The 18,471-nt window shown below is 39.7% G+C and overlaps 1 protein-coding gene across 2 annotated transcripts in view; it reads left to right on the forward strand.

Moving 5' to 3' along the window:
• Window positions 1–18,471, forward strand: part of LOC133396457 (partitioning defective 3 homolog) — a 298,273-nt gene that overhangs the window by 112,615 nt on the left and 167,187 nt on the right. For both annotated transcript variants that reach the window (XM_061666339.1, XM_061666340.1), the window contains exons 6-10: window positions 6,295–6,398; window positions 7,149–7,232; window positions 10,577–10,702; window positions 15,463–15,660; window positions 15,772–15,959. In XM_061666339.1, the coding sequence (XP_061522323.1) occupies window positions 6,295–6,398; window positions 7,149–7,232; window positions 10,577–10,702; window positions 15,463–15,660; window positions 15,772–15,959 (700 nt within the window). The remainder of the gene's footprint in view (window positions 1–6,294; window positions 6,399–7,148; window positions 7,233–10,576; window positions 10,703–15,462; window positions 15,661–15,771; window positions 15,960–18,471) is intronic.

The raw sequence follows: 18,471 nt of genomic DNA on the forward strand, positions 1-18,471 counted from the left end.
ACGCATCACCAAGCCCTTTTTTAATGCACTGCTAAAGACTCAAGATTCATCCTCACCACCATTGGATTACATTTTCAAATCACCTCGCCATCACCTCAGTCAGGTGTCTAAAACCATAATATTCCTTTTGAAGTTTTCTTTCATACATCTGAAACCCTAAGTCTTCCTTTTATTCGCGATGTGAAGTGCTATTTGAATTTAAAGGACTGTCTACATTTTGCTTGATTCCCTTCCCCTTTATTCACTTTTAAATGTAAGACATGCTCTGGACAAAAACCCAAGATGATAACTCAATTCTCACTAATCCTTCTCCCCATAGAACCTCTTTCTGGTTCAGGAGGGGTTGGATCTTGTGTGACCTGTTATTGATGTGGTTTGTGAAAAGTCTTGGTCACTCTCCCTGCTTAGGGTTCTTGTTATTGACCTGGTTATTGATTTAAGCCCTCATAATTAGCTCGCCTAATTATATTATAGTGCAATTTAACAATACAGAAGGCAAAGGCACAGATAACTGTGTCATTGATAGATCACTCCAGACCTGATATATAAAACAGGTCCTGGCAGATGATATATTCAACATAGCAAGTTTGCCTCTCAGGGAAGAAAATCCAAAACTTGTGTATGAGACCACAAGGGGAAAATATCTTATATAGATATAAGATATTTTGCAAATGTTCCACCAACATTGCTGTCTGTATTTTAACCTTCCCTTCAATCTACATGCCACTTTTCCTGATGTGGACAAATGCAGCCTCGCATCTCTGATTTAATTAGCTTAACTGCATTAGGAACCTGTCTGTCTCTGTAATTTGCCTGAAGTAAATCCTCCATTTACAAGCCAGACACTCTTTCCACATCAAATGCAGACATATTTTAATTTGGTTGAGGTTTCAGAAGGGCGTAGCTAAAGCATAAACCTAATTTGATATACTGTAGCTTTGAGTGTACAACTACGCAAACAATACTTTTATGTTGTGGCTAAGCATTTACTTTAGGTTAAATGCTTACGTGATGCAAGAAAACATCTTATCGACAATTCCAACATACTCATGTTAAGTAGGTAGTAATTTAGCTGTAATAATTGATGTTGCTATTTTCATCACCTTAGTTTATTGTACTGAAGTAAAGCAGACGGCTGCTGTGGTGTACAATGAGTAGTAAGCCTAGTGAAGTGTACGTATGTTTTCTTGTGATCCAGCCACTCCCCCAAAAGAATAATCTTCAGAATGCCCCAGCAGAACCAGCAGACTGGCACTGCTTTATTTTCCACATTTTGTGCAGAATTAATCAGTTTCACAATTAAAAAATACACGTCTCTGATGGTCTTGGATACTGGTTCTGGGGTAATTTCTTCCACGTGTGTCTGACTTCCTTTTCCAGTGTTTGGTGGAACTAGCCTCTTATTTGTATCAAGTGGCTACTAAATGACAAAATTTAATTGCTCTTTGCGCACACAAATTCTGCTTAGCAACCAGCTCAAACATGTGACATGACCAGCAAAAATAATCCTATCCATTTTGTTGATCGATGTTACTGCACCTGCCTGTTTGAGCAAGGGCTCAAAGCATTGCCTTAGCAAAGCACTAGAAATTAGAACTTATCCAATGAAGTACTGCATCAAATGTTGAATTTCTGTGCTTAAAATCCAACAATGCCGAGCTCAATGAATACATAAAGACATAGTGGGGAGTAAGTTGAAAGATATCACAAATTGTTAAACCAAGGACAAGCAATGGCACATTATTCATTTGGCTCACATATACTGCACTAATTTATCTCTTATTCTTTTGCGCTCACTTTGAGAGATGGCAGGCACTGATCAGTTTCAGCTTAGGTAAAAACAAATTTAAAAAATCACCGTTAAGGTGCTCAGTTGAGCATTTATGAAACACTTATTTCAACACAAGCTCAACCAAAACCTGGGCACTGAAATGGACATCAGCTCAAATCAGAATAATTAAAGGAGATTGGAAAAATCCTCATGACGACCACTAAATCCGATTTAGGAACTTGTGTTCAGGGTAAATTGGTCATTATAGGGCCTTTCATCCACTGATCAATTTCCCTTGTTGCTCATCCTTGTATAAGGTTTTCTTTTGCATGACATCAATGTAACTTAGTGTCTCATAATCTTAGTTACTGTGACATATTGTTTGTTTTAATAGTGGTGTGGTACGACAAGCTGGCAGTAAAGGAAGGGTTAAGGATGGTGGAAAGGGTGGGGCTCTGTCATTGGGTGCAACAATCATGTCTTAACCTAATCATGGAGGCCGCTTTGGGGGCTAGTTTAGCTTTAATGACAGGGATATGATTGATACTAGATCTAACAGGGTATTTTGACTATGACACAGCCTGCTAGATGCTATCCCATCTTGGCTTTGTTAATGCTTTTGAAGCATACAAGCTGCATCTAGAACACCTTTCTTTCCGCATCAAAAACATTGTTTAGGTGCATTTAAACAGAACATTCTGGCTCTAAGAACAATCCAAATGTTGGTAATTGCTTTGTGGTGTTAAAGGAGCTTTAATTGGACTATTAAGAGTTGTTACTCGCAGCTTGTCTTCGTATATCTGTGTCAGACTGCAACACAATAGTATAATAGTACTGTGATATCCTGTACAGTTTTTAGTCGGGCAGTCCTGCCGGGGGGTGCAATTATGGTGCTTCCCTTAAACTCTCTATCACCCCCTACAACAAGTATTTTTTCACATGTAGCCATTGTGGCTATTAGCAGGCTTACAACATAAGGTACATTTTACGTAACACATTTAAACAAAATATTTTTCATCTGCCTATCAGGATGGAGGTGAAGATGTGTCAACAAAACAGTGCTTTATGTAAATTCCTCACTTCCTTCGAGTTTTACATGAAGTGAAAACATCCATTGTTCATTGCAAGACATTTCAACATCCTGCTCTTTGGCCTCCATTGTTCTGCTTGGCACAGACTGGTCATTATAAAGGAACGGAATGGTCTGACAGACAGGCCCGTTGAACACATGAAGCTGTCACACACATACACATAGACACATGTGGACTTTAGCCCTTCAGGGGCGAGCAGTGGCAAGAAACACACCATTCTTTGTGACCTTTCACCCCCTCCTTGTTAAGCCGTTGATGCCAAAGATGGGCTCAGGAGGGAGCCTCCTCCTCCACTACTCCCCTAACAGCGATGTGTTGTACTTGGCAATGGCACAACACACACATGCACACACACACACACACACACACACACACACACACACACACACAGACAGTGGGTTTTCTCTTGTGCATGAGCTGTTGGGGGTGGGCATGCATGTGTGTCTATGTGTGAGGTGTCAGGCCAGACAGCTGCTACCTTCCCTTCCTCCTCTCAGCTTTCTAACCTGCCAGCCCATTTGAAGGTAACACGACTTTGCACTTTGCGGCTTTGTCTCATTCACTCGCTTGCCTTTCTCAAACCCACCCTTCCTCACGAAAGCCTTGACCCTCACATTCTGCCTCACTTCCCAATGCCACGGACGTAGAGGATTTTATGGGGTTCCAGAATTGACCTCTAACCCTTTCCTACTCTATTGGATAAAGGAGGTTGCTGGGCAAGTTAGGATGGAGGTTTATTAGGGACAAGCGAGAAGGGCAAAAGAGCAAGCCTGGACTGAGTGCCACTGGAATCCGAAAAGCCTTGTTGTTTTCCCCACTTCACTGGTTGCCATGGGAGCAACAGGGTGCTAAAAGCACTCAAGGGAAGGGAGAAATGGAGGGCATGGAAAGGAGATATTCAGAATAGCACAGGGACCAAGAGTGGCAGGGGTGATGGAGAGTTGAAGGAGAAAGAGAGGTGAATGTATATTTAGACTGTCTCTCTTGCGGTCACTCAGCACTCAGTAAAGACACACAATAAGCACAGGTTGGCAGTTGATAGAAGGTGAGCTCAGGTCGGATGCAACCATCATTGTGTCACTGAGAGGGGGAAGTCGGCAGCTATCCTGTAAAATTAGTGTTACATGCAAATATAAATCAGCTGCAGTTGTACCAGTATTATTTTTCTTGTTGGAACATCACATTTTAGATCAAGCTCGTCTTGTGCCTGTTCTCATGATAATTTAGAATAAAACTTTACAAAAGTGGCACCATTGTATGATGTTTACAAGTTGGCATGTAATACAATGTAAACATGCTAGCCATTCTGCATTCCCACCAACCCAATTTTCCAAAGCAGTTTGGGCTTACTTTGGTCAAATATTATTATATAAATAAATATAAATAAATAAATAAATAAATAAATAATATATATATATATAATAAAAAAATCACAAATTGTGGAGTATAATTACAATGTAGCGGCATGGTTCGCGACTGGTTAGAGCGTCTGCCTCACAGTTCTGAGGACCGGGGTTCAATCCCCATCCCCGCCTGTGTGGCGTTTGCATGTTCTGCCCGTGCCTGCGTGGGTTTTCTCTGGGCAATCCGCTTTCCTCCCACATCCCAAAATCATACGTGGTAGGTTATTTGAAGACTCTAAATTGCCCGTAGGTGTGAATGTGACTGCGAATGGTTGTTTGTTTATATGTGCCCTGCGATTAGGCTGGCAACCGGTTCAGGGTTGCCCGATGATAGCTGGGATAGGCTCCAGCACTCCCGCGACCCTTGTGAGAACAAAAACAATTTGAAATGTGGACTCGTCGGACCAGAGAACACTTTCCACTTTGCATCAGTCCATCATAGATGAGCTCGGGCCCAGAGAATCCGGCGGCGTTTCTTGGTGTTGTTGATAAATGGCTTTTGCTTTGCATAGTAGAGTTTCAAGTTGCACTTACGGATGTAGCCCAAAAACTGTATTTACTGACATTGGTTTTCTGAAGTGTTCCTGAGCCCATGTGGTGATATCCTTTCGACATTGATGTCGGTTTTTTTTTTCATGCACTTGTTCACAAAGCGGTGAACCTCGCCCCATCTTTGCTTGTGAATGACTGGGCAAACCAGGGAAGCTCCTTTTATACCCAATCATGGCACCCACCTGTTCCCAATTAGCCTGTTCTCCTGTGGGATGTTCCAAACAGGTTTTTGATGAGCATTCCTCAACTTTCTCAGTCTTTTTTGCCACCTGTCCCAGCTTTTTGGGAACGTGTTGCAGCCATAAAATTCTATGTTAATGATTATTTGCTAAAAAAAAATCTAGTTTATCAGTTTGAACATGAAATATCTTGTCTTTGTAGGGTATTCAATTAAATATAGGTTGAACATGATTTGCAAATCATTGTATTCTGTTTTTATTTATGTTTAACACAACATCCCAACGTCATTGGAATTGGGGTTGTATAACCTCACCTTTGTGACTGCAGTAATAACTATGGATGCAGGCAGGGGGACCAGAAAGCCCCTGCCATTACGCACTCTGTAACTTTAAAGTAAAAGATTGCCTATGAATTGCAATTTCCTCTATTCCTCGGGGAGAGTTCCGTTTTGAGATGTAGCTCCCTATGTCTTTATGGATTCCCACAGGAGGCTAGGTCCTTTGTCTACTTCATATGTGTGCATGAAAATAGCCAGCTCACCTCAGGGGGTTTTTCTATAAAGCTTTGTGAATAATGGTCTCACAGGAAAACCAGGACCTCAACTGACAAATATTTAAAGGTGGGCTTGACTGGTTGATTGATTAATTTTTATACTGGACGCTTAGAGAAGGAAATCTATTGGACACGTAAGGTTAGCGGTAGTCCAAAAGTAGACTGCTCATCCCACCTTATTGTTCAACTCGAATAAATAAATAGGGGGCAGAGTCTCTGTGCATTACCCCTGTATGGCGCCAAAGATATCCTTTCCTCTGAAAAGGGTTGAATCAATTTCCATAAAAACATTAAGCCATGAAAGACCTTTTTGGATGTGTTTGACATTTCAGTAAAAAGAGAGAAGGGTGGAGGGGGACGAAGGGTTTCTTTAGGAGACGATATATCATCTGAACACTGACAAGCTCAAACACACACACAACTGACTTTTTTCTTTCACTTAAACAAAATATGGTTCATTGTGCTTGTCACTTGTTGATTAACCTCGCCCTATTTTGCAGTAATCACAGATGATCAGATGCAATTGTTCTCTGTGTTATTAAATGACTCCCTGCCTGAAAATTTCCTGGTACAGAATAGAGGTTCTTAGTTGTTCCAGAGGGTAATTGATTTAAAAGCCAGTGGAGATAACAGCCAAACAGCATTAACGAGAGAATGGAACATGTCTAGGAGCGTTAGTCTTTTTTTCATTTCATACAGGGGCATTTTTAAATAATTTATTCTCTTTTTCTTCTTTTGTTTTTAGGAGGAGGAAGAGGTGAGGCGAACACATGAACAAAGAATTGAAAGGATAGAGCCAGTAGGAAGAGCTGACTCCTCATTGGACCATTCACCAGTGTTAAGTCTCGAGTGAGTGACCCCGCATATTGTACTTAGTATTTTTATTGTTTAAAAGTCACAATTTAAAAAACACATTTGCATATTATTTTCAGATGCCAGACTTTGTGAGGTAGCTTTGTTTTGTTTCACCCTTTTAGTAGAAGGTTCCTTACTTGAAAATGTTATGGCTTTAACATTATGGAGGCTCTTGAATTCGTAAAACAAAAAAGTACAGTGGAACCCTGCATACTCATGGTTAGGCACCCGCAGATTCACCTATTTATTAATTTGTTTTTATTACCAATTGCTGTACGTTATCCAAACACTGGGGAAATAATACGACAACGTAATTTCTAAACACCACTAAATGAAGAAGAAAAAAAAACACTCACCGCATGCGAATGACAAGATAGGATAGAGACACCGTGGTTAGTTGTGTTCATTTGTCATCACGTCTTTATCTGCACAAATTAAACCCCATGATTCTCACATTTTTCAGTTAGTCTGTTTTCATTTATAACACCAATTGGATCTTAATCACTTAATTGGAGTCTCCGTTTGAGTCCATTGTTGACCCTGAGTTTCACTGGGGTGACTTTTGCAATGGATGACTTTCCATCGACAATACAATGCGACTACTCCCAATAGTCAATGCTCATAAATTCCATCAGCCTGTCATGTTGACTACATCCTTTTTATACCATGCTTTTCTATAATCATGTTATTTGTGTTTTTCATCGTCCCCCTCCTCCTCTCACCACATCCATCACCATCTTGCAGGGCCATGCTCAAGCCAGTTGAGGTGTCCAATAAAGGAGGGCCCCTGGGGATCCACGTAGTGCCATTCAGTTCACAAGATGTCAGGTAAAAAGAGAAAGTCTTGGCATCATAGCCTAACTAGCTTTAGTTTTTGAATTGCTTTTTGCCAATCAAAGGCTGTATACTTACTTTCCCTTTATTTTAGTTTTCTCTGCCAAAAGATAACCCACAATATTTATTTTCCCACAAATTGGAACCCTCCCAATGGGAATGAGAATAGAGTCAAGTAATTTTACCCTTGACTGCACAGTTTTTAAAGGCTTGTTATGTTTCTTTTTTATTCTAACCTTTGTCCTCAATCACAATATCATCTGCTCAGCCTTGAAGGTGATTCAGCTGTCTTTTGCCTTATTTTATTTATTTATTTATTTTTTAAACCAATGCACACTGTTACTGACAGAGCACAGGAGAAGCAGTGTATTCCAAGTTCATGGTTATTTCAGCAAAAACGTAAAGGACAGTGGACGTAGCCAAATGTAATCAAACTAAAAGCTTGCCTATAACACTAATCTATGCTGCTCGCCAAGACGGCATCAAGGTGAATGTGACTACTCAGCTCCATGGAATGAGAGACGGGGAAAATGAGTTGGAAAGACAGAACGAGGAGATGAAGTGGGATGACATTTGAAGTAGAGAGGTGTGGCCGTCATGAAGATTGGATATGTGTCATTTCTTTGGGGTCACTAATCCCATTGATGCGCATAAGCAAGTGTTGGGTAACTATATTTAGGTTTGATCTATTGTCATTGGTGCCCTCAGAAGCTGTGACACCTTGAAACAGCCTGTGTCAGAGGAGCGAAATAACGATTAAGGGCATTATATATTCTTGACACGAGCATTTTGTTGATCGTAGAATATTGTTGAACTGAGGCTCCTATCATTAATATGTTGTAAGTTGTACTTTTCATAGGGCTTATTTAAGGCGCAATTTTAATCATTTGAAGTGCTCCTTGTTGCGCTAACAGCTATCACAGCCTTCAATAAGCTTTAGGCATGATAGGTTTTTTTTTTTTTCATAGGATGATGCTAATGGCTAATTTTGTGTGTTAGCAAAGGAGGCATTAGACTCAATGAACTGTCATTAGTGTCTAGTCTACAGCCACAGGGGTCAGCCAGTCAGCAAAACCGGACAGCAAACACAAAAACACAAGTGATCCGGCCGCAGCACTCACCATGCTGCTTCACTGCATTCACATCAAGTCACGACTCAAACAGACAGATAATATAGCTGCAGAAAAAGGCTTTGAGACTTTTTCACACATTCATGCTATCTCACAAACGCATGCAAAAAGTAAATATTGATAAAGATGATTCTGATTCTTATTCTGATTCTGATTCTGATTATTGTACATAAAAAAGATCTTGATTGCATTATTATTTGATAAAAGGTAGAAAATGGGACCAGGTGGCATATTTCAGAGCAGGTCTCAGCACTGCTACACAGCCACAAGGAGTAAAGCTGTAGTAGCAAGCTGTTTTTTGTTGAAAACATACTTCATTTTCCTCAGAGTCTTCAGATAATTCTGTATTTGCAAAGTCCCTGTGCTTCCACATCTAATGAGTTCACTGAGTTGAAGGCTGCATTAAATGCCATTGAGATTCAACTCCCCTGGTTTCCACAGCTAAGTGGGGAAAAAGTGAGAGGGCGGCTGTATATTCCCATCATCACAGTAACAGTGTGTAGACAAAATCAACTTTTAAAAAAAATATGAAAGCGTATACGCTACAGGAATACTAATAGGTGATTAAAGTCTCCTGTCTTCGGCCTTCCTCAAGTCATTAAGGTTTGCCAGTGCTTTAATCTGCATTCAGGCAACACATTGTTTTCAAGCTGCCAGCACTTATTGAGATGAGGCACAATCATGTCTGGTTCAAAGGCGCCCACAATTACTATTGTGTTCAACACAGTTACGATGACCTGACAACATGTTATCAAACAGAGAGGAAGACGGTAAGACCTTTTTGAGCCTTCATTTTGTTTTAATGTAACTGTTTACCCCCATTGAGGGGCTGAGATGAGTGTGCCATGCGAACGTGGATATCCATTTTATGAAGCTAATTAAGGGCAATGTTCTAAGAGTGGCCTGTTTGCCTGAAATGCTAAAGAGCTTTTCAATTCTGCCCTTGACATCCCTATTAAACAGGGTCACATTTTCAGTTCAGTGAAAACATAAGGATTAAGACCTTGAAATTACAATTCTCACCAAAAATTGACAGTACATGCTTACATGCTGTTGCCGAGCCACAATGAATATCCACCCATATATTTAATTTTTATGTGAGACAATGATTGCGTTTGATGGTTCTCAGTATTCATTGTTCATTCATCAGAACATACAGTATCTTACCTCATTGCCTTTGGTTAGATTTACACAAAAGTACTTTTCACGTGGTGGTAAGGTTACTTTTCACAAAACCTTGTAAAAAGTGTGGCATGGACTGAAGGAAATTTTTTTTGAATAATACAAAATTTGTAATGTTTGGCCTTGATGGAGGTCTGCCATCTCTGATGTTTTTGGTTGTTTTTTTTCTCCCAATCTTAAATTCTTAAAAGTTTTGTTTTACACTTCACCTCAAAACTCAGGTTATAGTCTGCTTAAGAACATAAAGAGCTTGCAAATTTTCCTTAGGCATCTGGTTAGAGGTACTGGATGTTGTTGTTGTCTATATAAGTGCACATCAGATCTCTTTACATATGGCTATCCCTGAGGAGCTCACTTGTGTATTCATTTGGAGGAGGAAATGATGGGTGTATGTAAACGTAAAGGCAGGCTTTTTAAAGCGATTGCTGAGGTGGCACTGGCATGTGAGTGCTTAGGTATTTATTGAAGCATCAACATCTCCCGTCTTAAGCTCCGTTGATGGCAAAATTCACTGTTCTGTCAGAAGCCACAAGATTATCTCTTTTAGTTTTTGGTGCGCATTGCCTCACACGAGCCGCCCTGTCGTTCTACAAGGCCTGCAGACAGTGTGGGTGTGTAAAAGGAACGCTAGAGGCTCCACATATTAGTCAGCAAAACTGTATTTCCAGGCCAGGAGAAATCTTTCCACAGTTGAAAAATGTTTTGTGAGCGCAAAACACAAAAATTAGATGCTGTGGGATTCGTGATGTGGGTGTGTGGTATAGCATGATGACAATATAGCAATGTTTTTTACCTTGCTGATTAGGACAGGGATAAAGAACATTAGCTAGTTTTTCCTGGAATAATAACTTTAAATAATACATCTTAGCTTGTACAGGTTTACCTACTCTAATGAAGCATTGTGTTCACTTTTACTGTTTTATGCTTTTCTGCTCCTTACTTGCTAACATTTCTTCTTAAATGCAATTTCCACACGATGTGTCTCAATGATGTAATATCTCTTATGTGTTGTGCGATCCTTTCCAGGACCCAGGGATTGCTAGTCAAGCGTCTGGAGCATAGAGGCAAGGCAGAGCAGGAGCATCTCTTCCAGGAGAATGATTGTATTGTCAGAATAAACCAGGGAGATATACGTAATCTTCGCTTTGAACAGTAAGAAATACTTTTTTTTTTGGTCCTACCTCATCCTGTGTAATTTTTGTTGTTGTAACAGTTTACCTGTATTATTTCATTATTCAATTCCATCATTTGCTGTGTGTATGCCAGTTTAGGGGTTGGTTTACATGACTAACTACCTACTAAAGAACGGTAATGTTTTTACATTATGTTTTTGAAACATCTGACAAATAGGTGACAATATTATAAAAAAAAGAAAAAAAAACATTTCATTTCCAAAAATGCTGCAATATGAAAGCAGAGCTGGTAGTTGGCGATGTTACTTTTGAAAGACACTAACATGCAGCAAGAGCTTGTCCTCTTGGGTGTTATCCAAAACTGTCTTTTAAATATCCTTTGATGCCATATGCCTGAATTTGAAATGTTTGTGAATTTCAGCTCCGCTCATCAGCGTTCAGCACAAAAAGTCACAAATATGATTTATTTGCCATTATTTTTTTCATTGGATGCCTTTTCCGACGCAGCCTCCATTTGTCCAGGCTCGGGACCAGTACCGGAGAGTTGGATGTTAAAGCGCTGCTCGACACTGTTGAATTTCAGGCACAACGACACAGTTGTCGCATAAGCTAAAGAAGCTACTAAAGTGACAGTTCCGAACCATGCATGTTGTTGTACCGTATAGTTTTTGAAGCACTGTTCACACACACACACACAGGCGCACACACACACACTCGATTGCGCAATAAAACTGAAATATTCCTGACATGCAGGCCTTCCAATGATAGATATTGGCAACCTGCAGTCGTTGACCAACGCTTCACCTTCCAAAACTACAGACACTCTCAGCTCATTTCTGTTGACTCATTGCTCCTGTTTCATTTCTTAAAGTGGGCTGACAATTTAAGACAGATACTTTGCCCTCACTTGACCAGTGTCCAAAGCCTAAATGTGCGTACTACCACATAATATACACTTACATATGGGCGATATATGAGCCATAAAAATATGTGGGCTTTCTAGACAGTTTATTAGGTGCATGTCTAAACCAGTAGATCTAATATGATTTCTCTAATAGAAACATAATTTTGAATTTAGGCAGATACCTATGCCTATATCTGACTCATATACTATCAAAGATATACACTCATATCCTCATATATATAGTATAATAATATAGCAAAATTATGTTTATTTTGTAGGTGCGCAGTGGGAAATGACAGCAAAGGGTTATAGTTTCAATACTCAGCTATAACTTTTGTGTGTGGGGTTTTTCTATGTTCTCCCCTTGTTTACATGGCCTGTTCTTCGGGCACTCCGGTTTCCTTCCACACTCCAAAAGCGTGCATGTTAGATTAACTGATGACTCATAATTGCCCATATTTCAGTACGAATGGTTGTTTCAATGTGTTGTCTGTATTTGCCCTGTGGTTGACTGGTGATCAGTCAAGGCTGCACTCTTGTAAACTCCAGCTCACCCCTGACCATGAACAGGCTAAACTGTAGATGACGCTTAGCTTGTGGTTTGCAGTAGTGTAGAGCTTTCTTTCTAATAAGACACCATGCCATCTGTAACCATTTATAACCCATAAACTGCAATAATAAACAGATTTTTATATGGAAAAACCGTATTGTATGCATAACTTATTATTGTTTGAGATATAGCTTTTTTTTCTTCTCTCAGATCATGCAGGTGCACCTTGTGTTTGTGTATATCTTGAACCTGGATTAAGCATAGACACATTTATGAAGGTTAAGTTCTAACCTTTATTGACAACTTTACAATTAATCGGGAAAAACATGGTTTTAATTGAGACTAGCTATTTACTGATGAAGAGAAACAACAAACACAATAGATCGGAGCAGAAACTACAATTTTGCTTTGCACAACACTGTCAGTGTGAGCATGTGTTTGGTTTTGTCGGCACTGAAAACTCTTTTAATGCAGCTTCTACAAGCTCGTTGTACAACTGTCATGGTTACTTGACCAAATATGCTAATGCATTCGACAGACTCTGCAAAGCCATGGAAATGGAAAGATTCTTTTCATCAATTAACACACATCCATTGCTCTCCATGAGCCCAAGGAAGAGCTGTTTTGCTTTTCTACATTGCCCCCTCCAATGCCAAACACTCTCCACATTGACATCAGATCGTGTATGATTGTAATTGTGCACCTCACTGAAGTGTAGAAGCTAAACGTCTTGCGCCTATGCTCCTTCATCACTGTTTTCCCCTGCTTTGATTGTCAACCTCAGAGGGTAACCATTTCAAGGGATCTTCAAGTGAACTCATTTAATTGTTTTGCTCTGCTAAATATTTTTATGCACTTAATCTGACAGAATAATTGTATTGATGGGGTAATTTGTCATTCAATCAAGCCTAGGGGGAAGATGATTCCACTGCACATGTGTGATGTAAACACAACCATATAGACAGCCTTGCCCGCTCAGTCATTATTCATGTCGGGTGGTATTTCAACATTTCCATATGAATAAAAATGGGAGGGACATTTCTGGATGTGTTTGAAAGAAGGGCTGCCTGCTGTGGAAGAGTCATTTTAGCGGTGACATTGAGGGAGACCCAGCATGATATTCCTGGTGTTGTATTAGGGGTCTCTAATGCAGACTTGCACTGCACCAATTCACTGCACCCCCCTTTTGCACTTGCTTCTCACCAACCTATCTATATGCTAAGTGCCACTGGCAAACCAGACTAAACAATTTTTGTCTGGGAATAATGTTGAGCTTGTTGCACTCGTGGCACATTTGGTCTTAAAACTTGCTCAACATTATCATGTGTTTTGGATATTTCTATCTTATTTTATCTATCCATCCATCCATTTTCTGTACCACTTATCCTCACTATGGTCGCGGGCGTGCTAGAGCCTATCCCAGCTATCTTCGGGTGAGAGGCGGGGTACACCCTGAACTGGTCGCCAGCCAATCGCAGGACACATATAAACAAACAACCATTCGCACTCACATTCACACCTATGGGCAATTTAGAGTCTTCAATCAATCCACCACGCATGGTTTTGGGATGTGGGAGGAAACCGGAGTACCTGGAGAAAACCCACGCAAGCACAGGGCGAACATGCAAACTCCACACAGGTGGGGCCGGGATTTGAACCCTGGTCCTCAGAACTGTGAGGCAGATGTGCTAACCAGTCGGCAACTGTGGCGCCATCTTATTTTATTTGTAAACAAATATCTGCTATATTGGAACTGTATTATTTGGATGCACTGTTTTCTCATTGCTGAGGTAGCTTATGCTTAGGCTGGATTCAAACTTCAGTTGCAAGTGCCCACTTTCAATTTAATACATGTATCCATTTTTTTTGGGGACTGTCTATTTGCATGTACGTACATTTCAAGTGAAACATATCCAATATGGCTGTGTTTACATTCATAGATTACATGAAGCAATCCGCACATTGCACATGTCCAACGTGCATAAATAACTCAACATAAACATCAAGGATCAAGTTTGGGGAGTGACAACCTGAGTTACTAAAACTAAGTAAATAATAGAAATATTACTGTTTGGTTTTCTTTAGCTGAGTCCTCTCCCCATTGACTCAAATGAGGAGAACCTCTACATTACTCCACTGGCCACTGCCGGAAACTATTTATCTTATTTAATAATCAATACACCTTTAATGTAACATATTTTGACCATATTTAATTGTCAATGTGTTTGCTGTAGTTTAGATTTATAGAATGTGTTTCTCACATTGGTTCCCATAACCAACATATGTATAACATATGTATTGGATTTCTATCCACATTTGGAGGTCTGATTCTGATCTGAAGATTTCTGATTCCATGCATTTTTTTTCTCTTTACGCTGCCATGACATGTATCCGAATTGCTCCACTTGAGAGCAAAAAAACAAATCTGAATTGTCACTTCATGCAGTGTAAATGCAATCATATTAATCACAGAACACAAACAGACTAACAAACGTTACATACTCCACATATATACTCAACAACCTACAACCACACATTTCTTTCTCCTCATTAATGCCAATAACTACTGTTCAATTGTTGATGCTTGTAATTTACTTCTTCTTGTGTGTGTGAGACCATGGGTCACCAAGGACCACATAAGCAGTCCGTAGGCCTGTTCTACAAAATAACTCACCAGTGATAGGACTTTGTGATTTCCTGGGAATCCTGTAGAAGAGATTATTTGAAAATGTAAACACTTGCAGAGATTTATAGACATAAAGTGTTGCATATTGATATTTATCGCTTTCCTGCCATGTTAATTCATTGTTGAAAATTATTGTGAGAAATCGTAAACATGCTGCCCGATGATAGCTGTGATAGGCTCCAGCACCATTGTGAGGATAAGTGGCTCAGAAAATGGATGGATGGATGGATCTTCACATACTAGATAAATATCCATCCATCCATGCACTTTCTGTACCGCTTATCCTCACGTGGGCCACTGCATTAATTATTAACGACATATGGTTAAAGGCAATTTGAGCAAATTCGTTATTTCAAAGTTTGGATCAAACTGGTAGGCTTTCACATTAATCAGTACCCAAGAAGTAGCGTAGCTCTCAGTTTCAGAAAGGTTGGTGACCCGTATACTAGACCATTAGTACTGGTCCATTAGCCCAACTCTCCTTATCTCCTCTTACTATGTAGTACTTTTTAGCTCATCTGTTCTCTCCAACGCTATACTATATTGTATTTTACTTGTCTCGCTTATCTTGTTCTAACAAATGCATTTCTGCTCATATGTGGTATTCCCTGCCTTCTTTCTCCACTACACCAACTCCAGAGCCCAGAACATTTTCAAGCAGGCGATGGCTTCCTCCGTCATCTTCTTTCATGTGGTCCCGGCCGCCATGAAAAGGCAGTACGAGTTACTTGCAGGCAAGAGTGAACTCAGCTCACCTAATTCCAGCAGAGTTCGCTTCAGCCAAGACTCTCTGCATTCGGGTGACAGGACGAGCCTGGTCGCGGGTCGAACCTCCAGGTCTGTGCCACATCTATGTGTCTTTTACAGGAACCCCCATTTTTAAATACTTTTTTTCCCACCAGTACAGTATGTCACAAAACGTTTAACCTGTTTCCCCCCATTGTACAGTCAACAGGGGTCACTGACAGGGAGCACTCCAGAGCCAAGACGGAGATATGTCACACCAGCACAATCTTTGGTCTCTAGTACCTCATCCACAGCCTCCTCCTCCCTGCAGCGCAGAATAAGCACAACGCAGTCCAACAGCTCCTATGTTAAAGGCAAAGGCCACAGGTTCAAGATTCAGTTGAAGAAAGGTGAGAAACATCAATCACATGAATCAAAGATACAGTTCATGATGGTAGCATGATTACTCTGGTCAACATTTTTCCACTGATACGATTGAAGGAGGGCTGTTTCTACCTTTTGGAACTTCCAGAAAGTTTTTTGTTTAAAAAAAAAAAACCAGCAAAAGAATTTTTTTTTTTCAGGCAACTTCAGTATCATTTCACTATCTCCATTGGTACTGGGTCTTCATTGTTCAATTAAACCTTGACGCCTCACTGACACAAAAGAGACATTTAATGTCATCTGGTACAAGAAACTTCCATCAGAAAACGCCGTAAAACACTGCACTGCATCATATTCTGCCCCTTGTTGCTAAATGCTAAACAAAATATACTACATTGTCTGTATGATGTAGAACCATTTTACTCAATCTTATCTGTGGGCTTTGAACTAGAAACAAAACAATACCTCATCTTTTTAAAAGTACACTTGGGGTCTGATGCTTTAATCTTCAAGGCCTGATGCTCTTCAGTATGTATGTTTATATATATATATATATATATATATAGATGTATATTTTCTTCTTTTTTTGTATTGAAGTGACTTGATTATTCTCTTGCTCGTCGCTTTTTATGAATGAAGGATCTGGTATTTGGGGTAGGGGGGTGGCGTTGTTAACAGCAACTTTTAGTAGTTGGAAGGCAGTACGTGGCACAGTCTGAAAGGATGTCGGATGGTTGATCTGTTGAAGAGAGCTAGTCTGCTTCCAGAGCAATGAGTCTTGGGCTCATCTCGGCAACACTCATTCAGACATCTCTCCCTTGTCTACAGGTGTGTGGTCTGATTCTTTGTGTGGTGTAACGCATGAAACAGCGTATAGCAGAGTGAAAATTCATGGCTTTTGCTGAGAAACTAAATAAATAAATTAACAAACAGTGACATGCTTGTACTTAATATTTTACAGGGACTTACTGTAATGAATGTCCTCATTTTAAAGGTTCAAGCCATTTGTTTACTCCAAATGAGCAGTAATTATTTCCCACATGTTACTGAAATTATAAAATTAGCTTAAGTTGGACTAGGCTGTTTTCACAGTAATTACCATCAGAATGGTAATTCACTTTTAAATGTGCTGTAGTTTGCCATTGACTTATTGCAATGCAGCCACTGCATGTCTCAAATGCTCGCCATGCAAACCAAAATGGTTTCACCATACCAGATACAACATTGTTTTAAGAACACCAGCAAAAATTACATTCAACTTAAGAGCTTTAACTCTTAACAAAGAACGTTATCAGTTTTAATCGAGGCTGATAGCGAGGTTTATTAGAATATTTTCACAGTATGTTAATTTGTTTTAAGGTTTTGTTGAATTTTAGAACTAGATTACAGTGGAACCTCTGAATTAAAGTCGCACAGTCGGTATTTGACCCAAATTTAAGGATAAATTTCAGTTTTCAAGTGACACAGTCACACTAAATATAAAAGGTAAAACGTATACTACAGACTATCACAGATCATCAAAGGGTTAGTTATCTTATTTTACTTTGGTTTCAAACTTTCTTTTATGACAGCTAATAATGTTAAAATGGCTGTAGTTAGTAAATGTTTTATGATAGTGACATTTTTTCTTTCTTTTTTTATATTGTTTTCCTCAGAGGTTCCACTGAAAAATGTACATTTTAATTACCTTTATTAGCTACTTGAGCTGGGCAGCGTTTCTTCTATTGGATCTTAGATTCTGGAAGTGTACCTAATTAAGTGCTTGGGAGCTGAATCATGCATACTATACGTTGTTTCTTGGGTGATATTTGCTCACTACTTAATTTTTGTTCCCTTTTCACATCAAATCCAGAAAGGGAACACATTTCAAGTCTTCTATTATCACAAATATAGACAAAGGTTAAGTACGGGTGGCTTGCTAGAGCTCAGATTCATTCTCTGAATTGCCTTATTGGAGACTAGAAAGATCAGGGCATGATTTTGATTATCTATATCTAGCATTGGTTATATTAATTTACTGTAGTTATTTAGAGGGCTTCATAATTCCTGGGACCACTTTGGATGAATGCTCTGGTCTACAGGGAATGGTTGGCTTGGCAGCACGTGTGACATTGTATCTGCCATTTTCTTGCATTGGCATTCTTGACATACAACTAAAGATTGAACATGAAACAACTGTAACCCATTTTGTCTGCTTTTTTTATTATTTCAAGCATTGATTGAACGATAATAATGCACGAACACCCCCAACTTAGCTCAACTTTTTAACTTCATAACCTCTTTCAAACTGTTTGTTTATGCGCTGACACCTTAAAAAAGTTGCCAGCCGCACTTCACTCTCTCTGCGCTTTGTCTTCATCAACACAATCACTGTCAGTCAAACCAGTGACAGATCGACAGACGGCAAGGAAGACAAACTTGAGAAACTAGGTCATGATGGACTATCAGAGGCGCTGACAGCTCTGTGAAATGAGCAGCTTCTTAGGCGTGAATACTAATGTTGCTAGCATCAGAAAAAGCCTGACTGAAACAACATTA

Source organism: Phycodurus eques, chromosome 21 (genome assembly GCF_024500275.1).
Source record: "Phycodurus eques isolate BA_2022a chromosome 21, UOR_Pequ_1.1, whole genome shotgun sequence".
NCBI classification, from domain to species: Eukaryota; Metazoa; Chordata; class Actinopteri; order Syngnathiformes; family Syngnathidae; genus Phycodurus; species Phycodurus eques.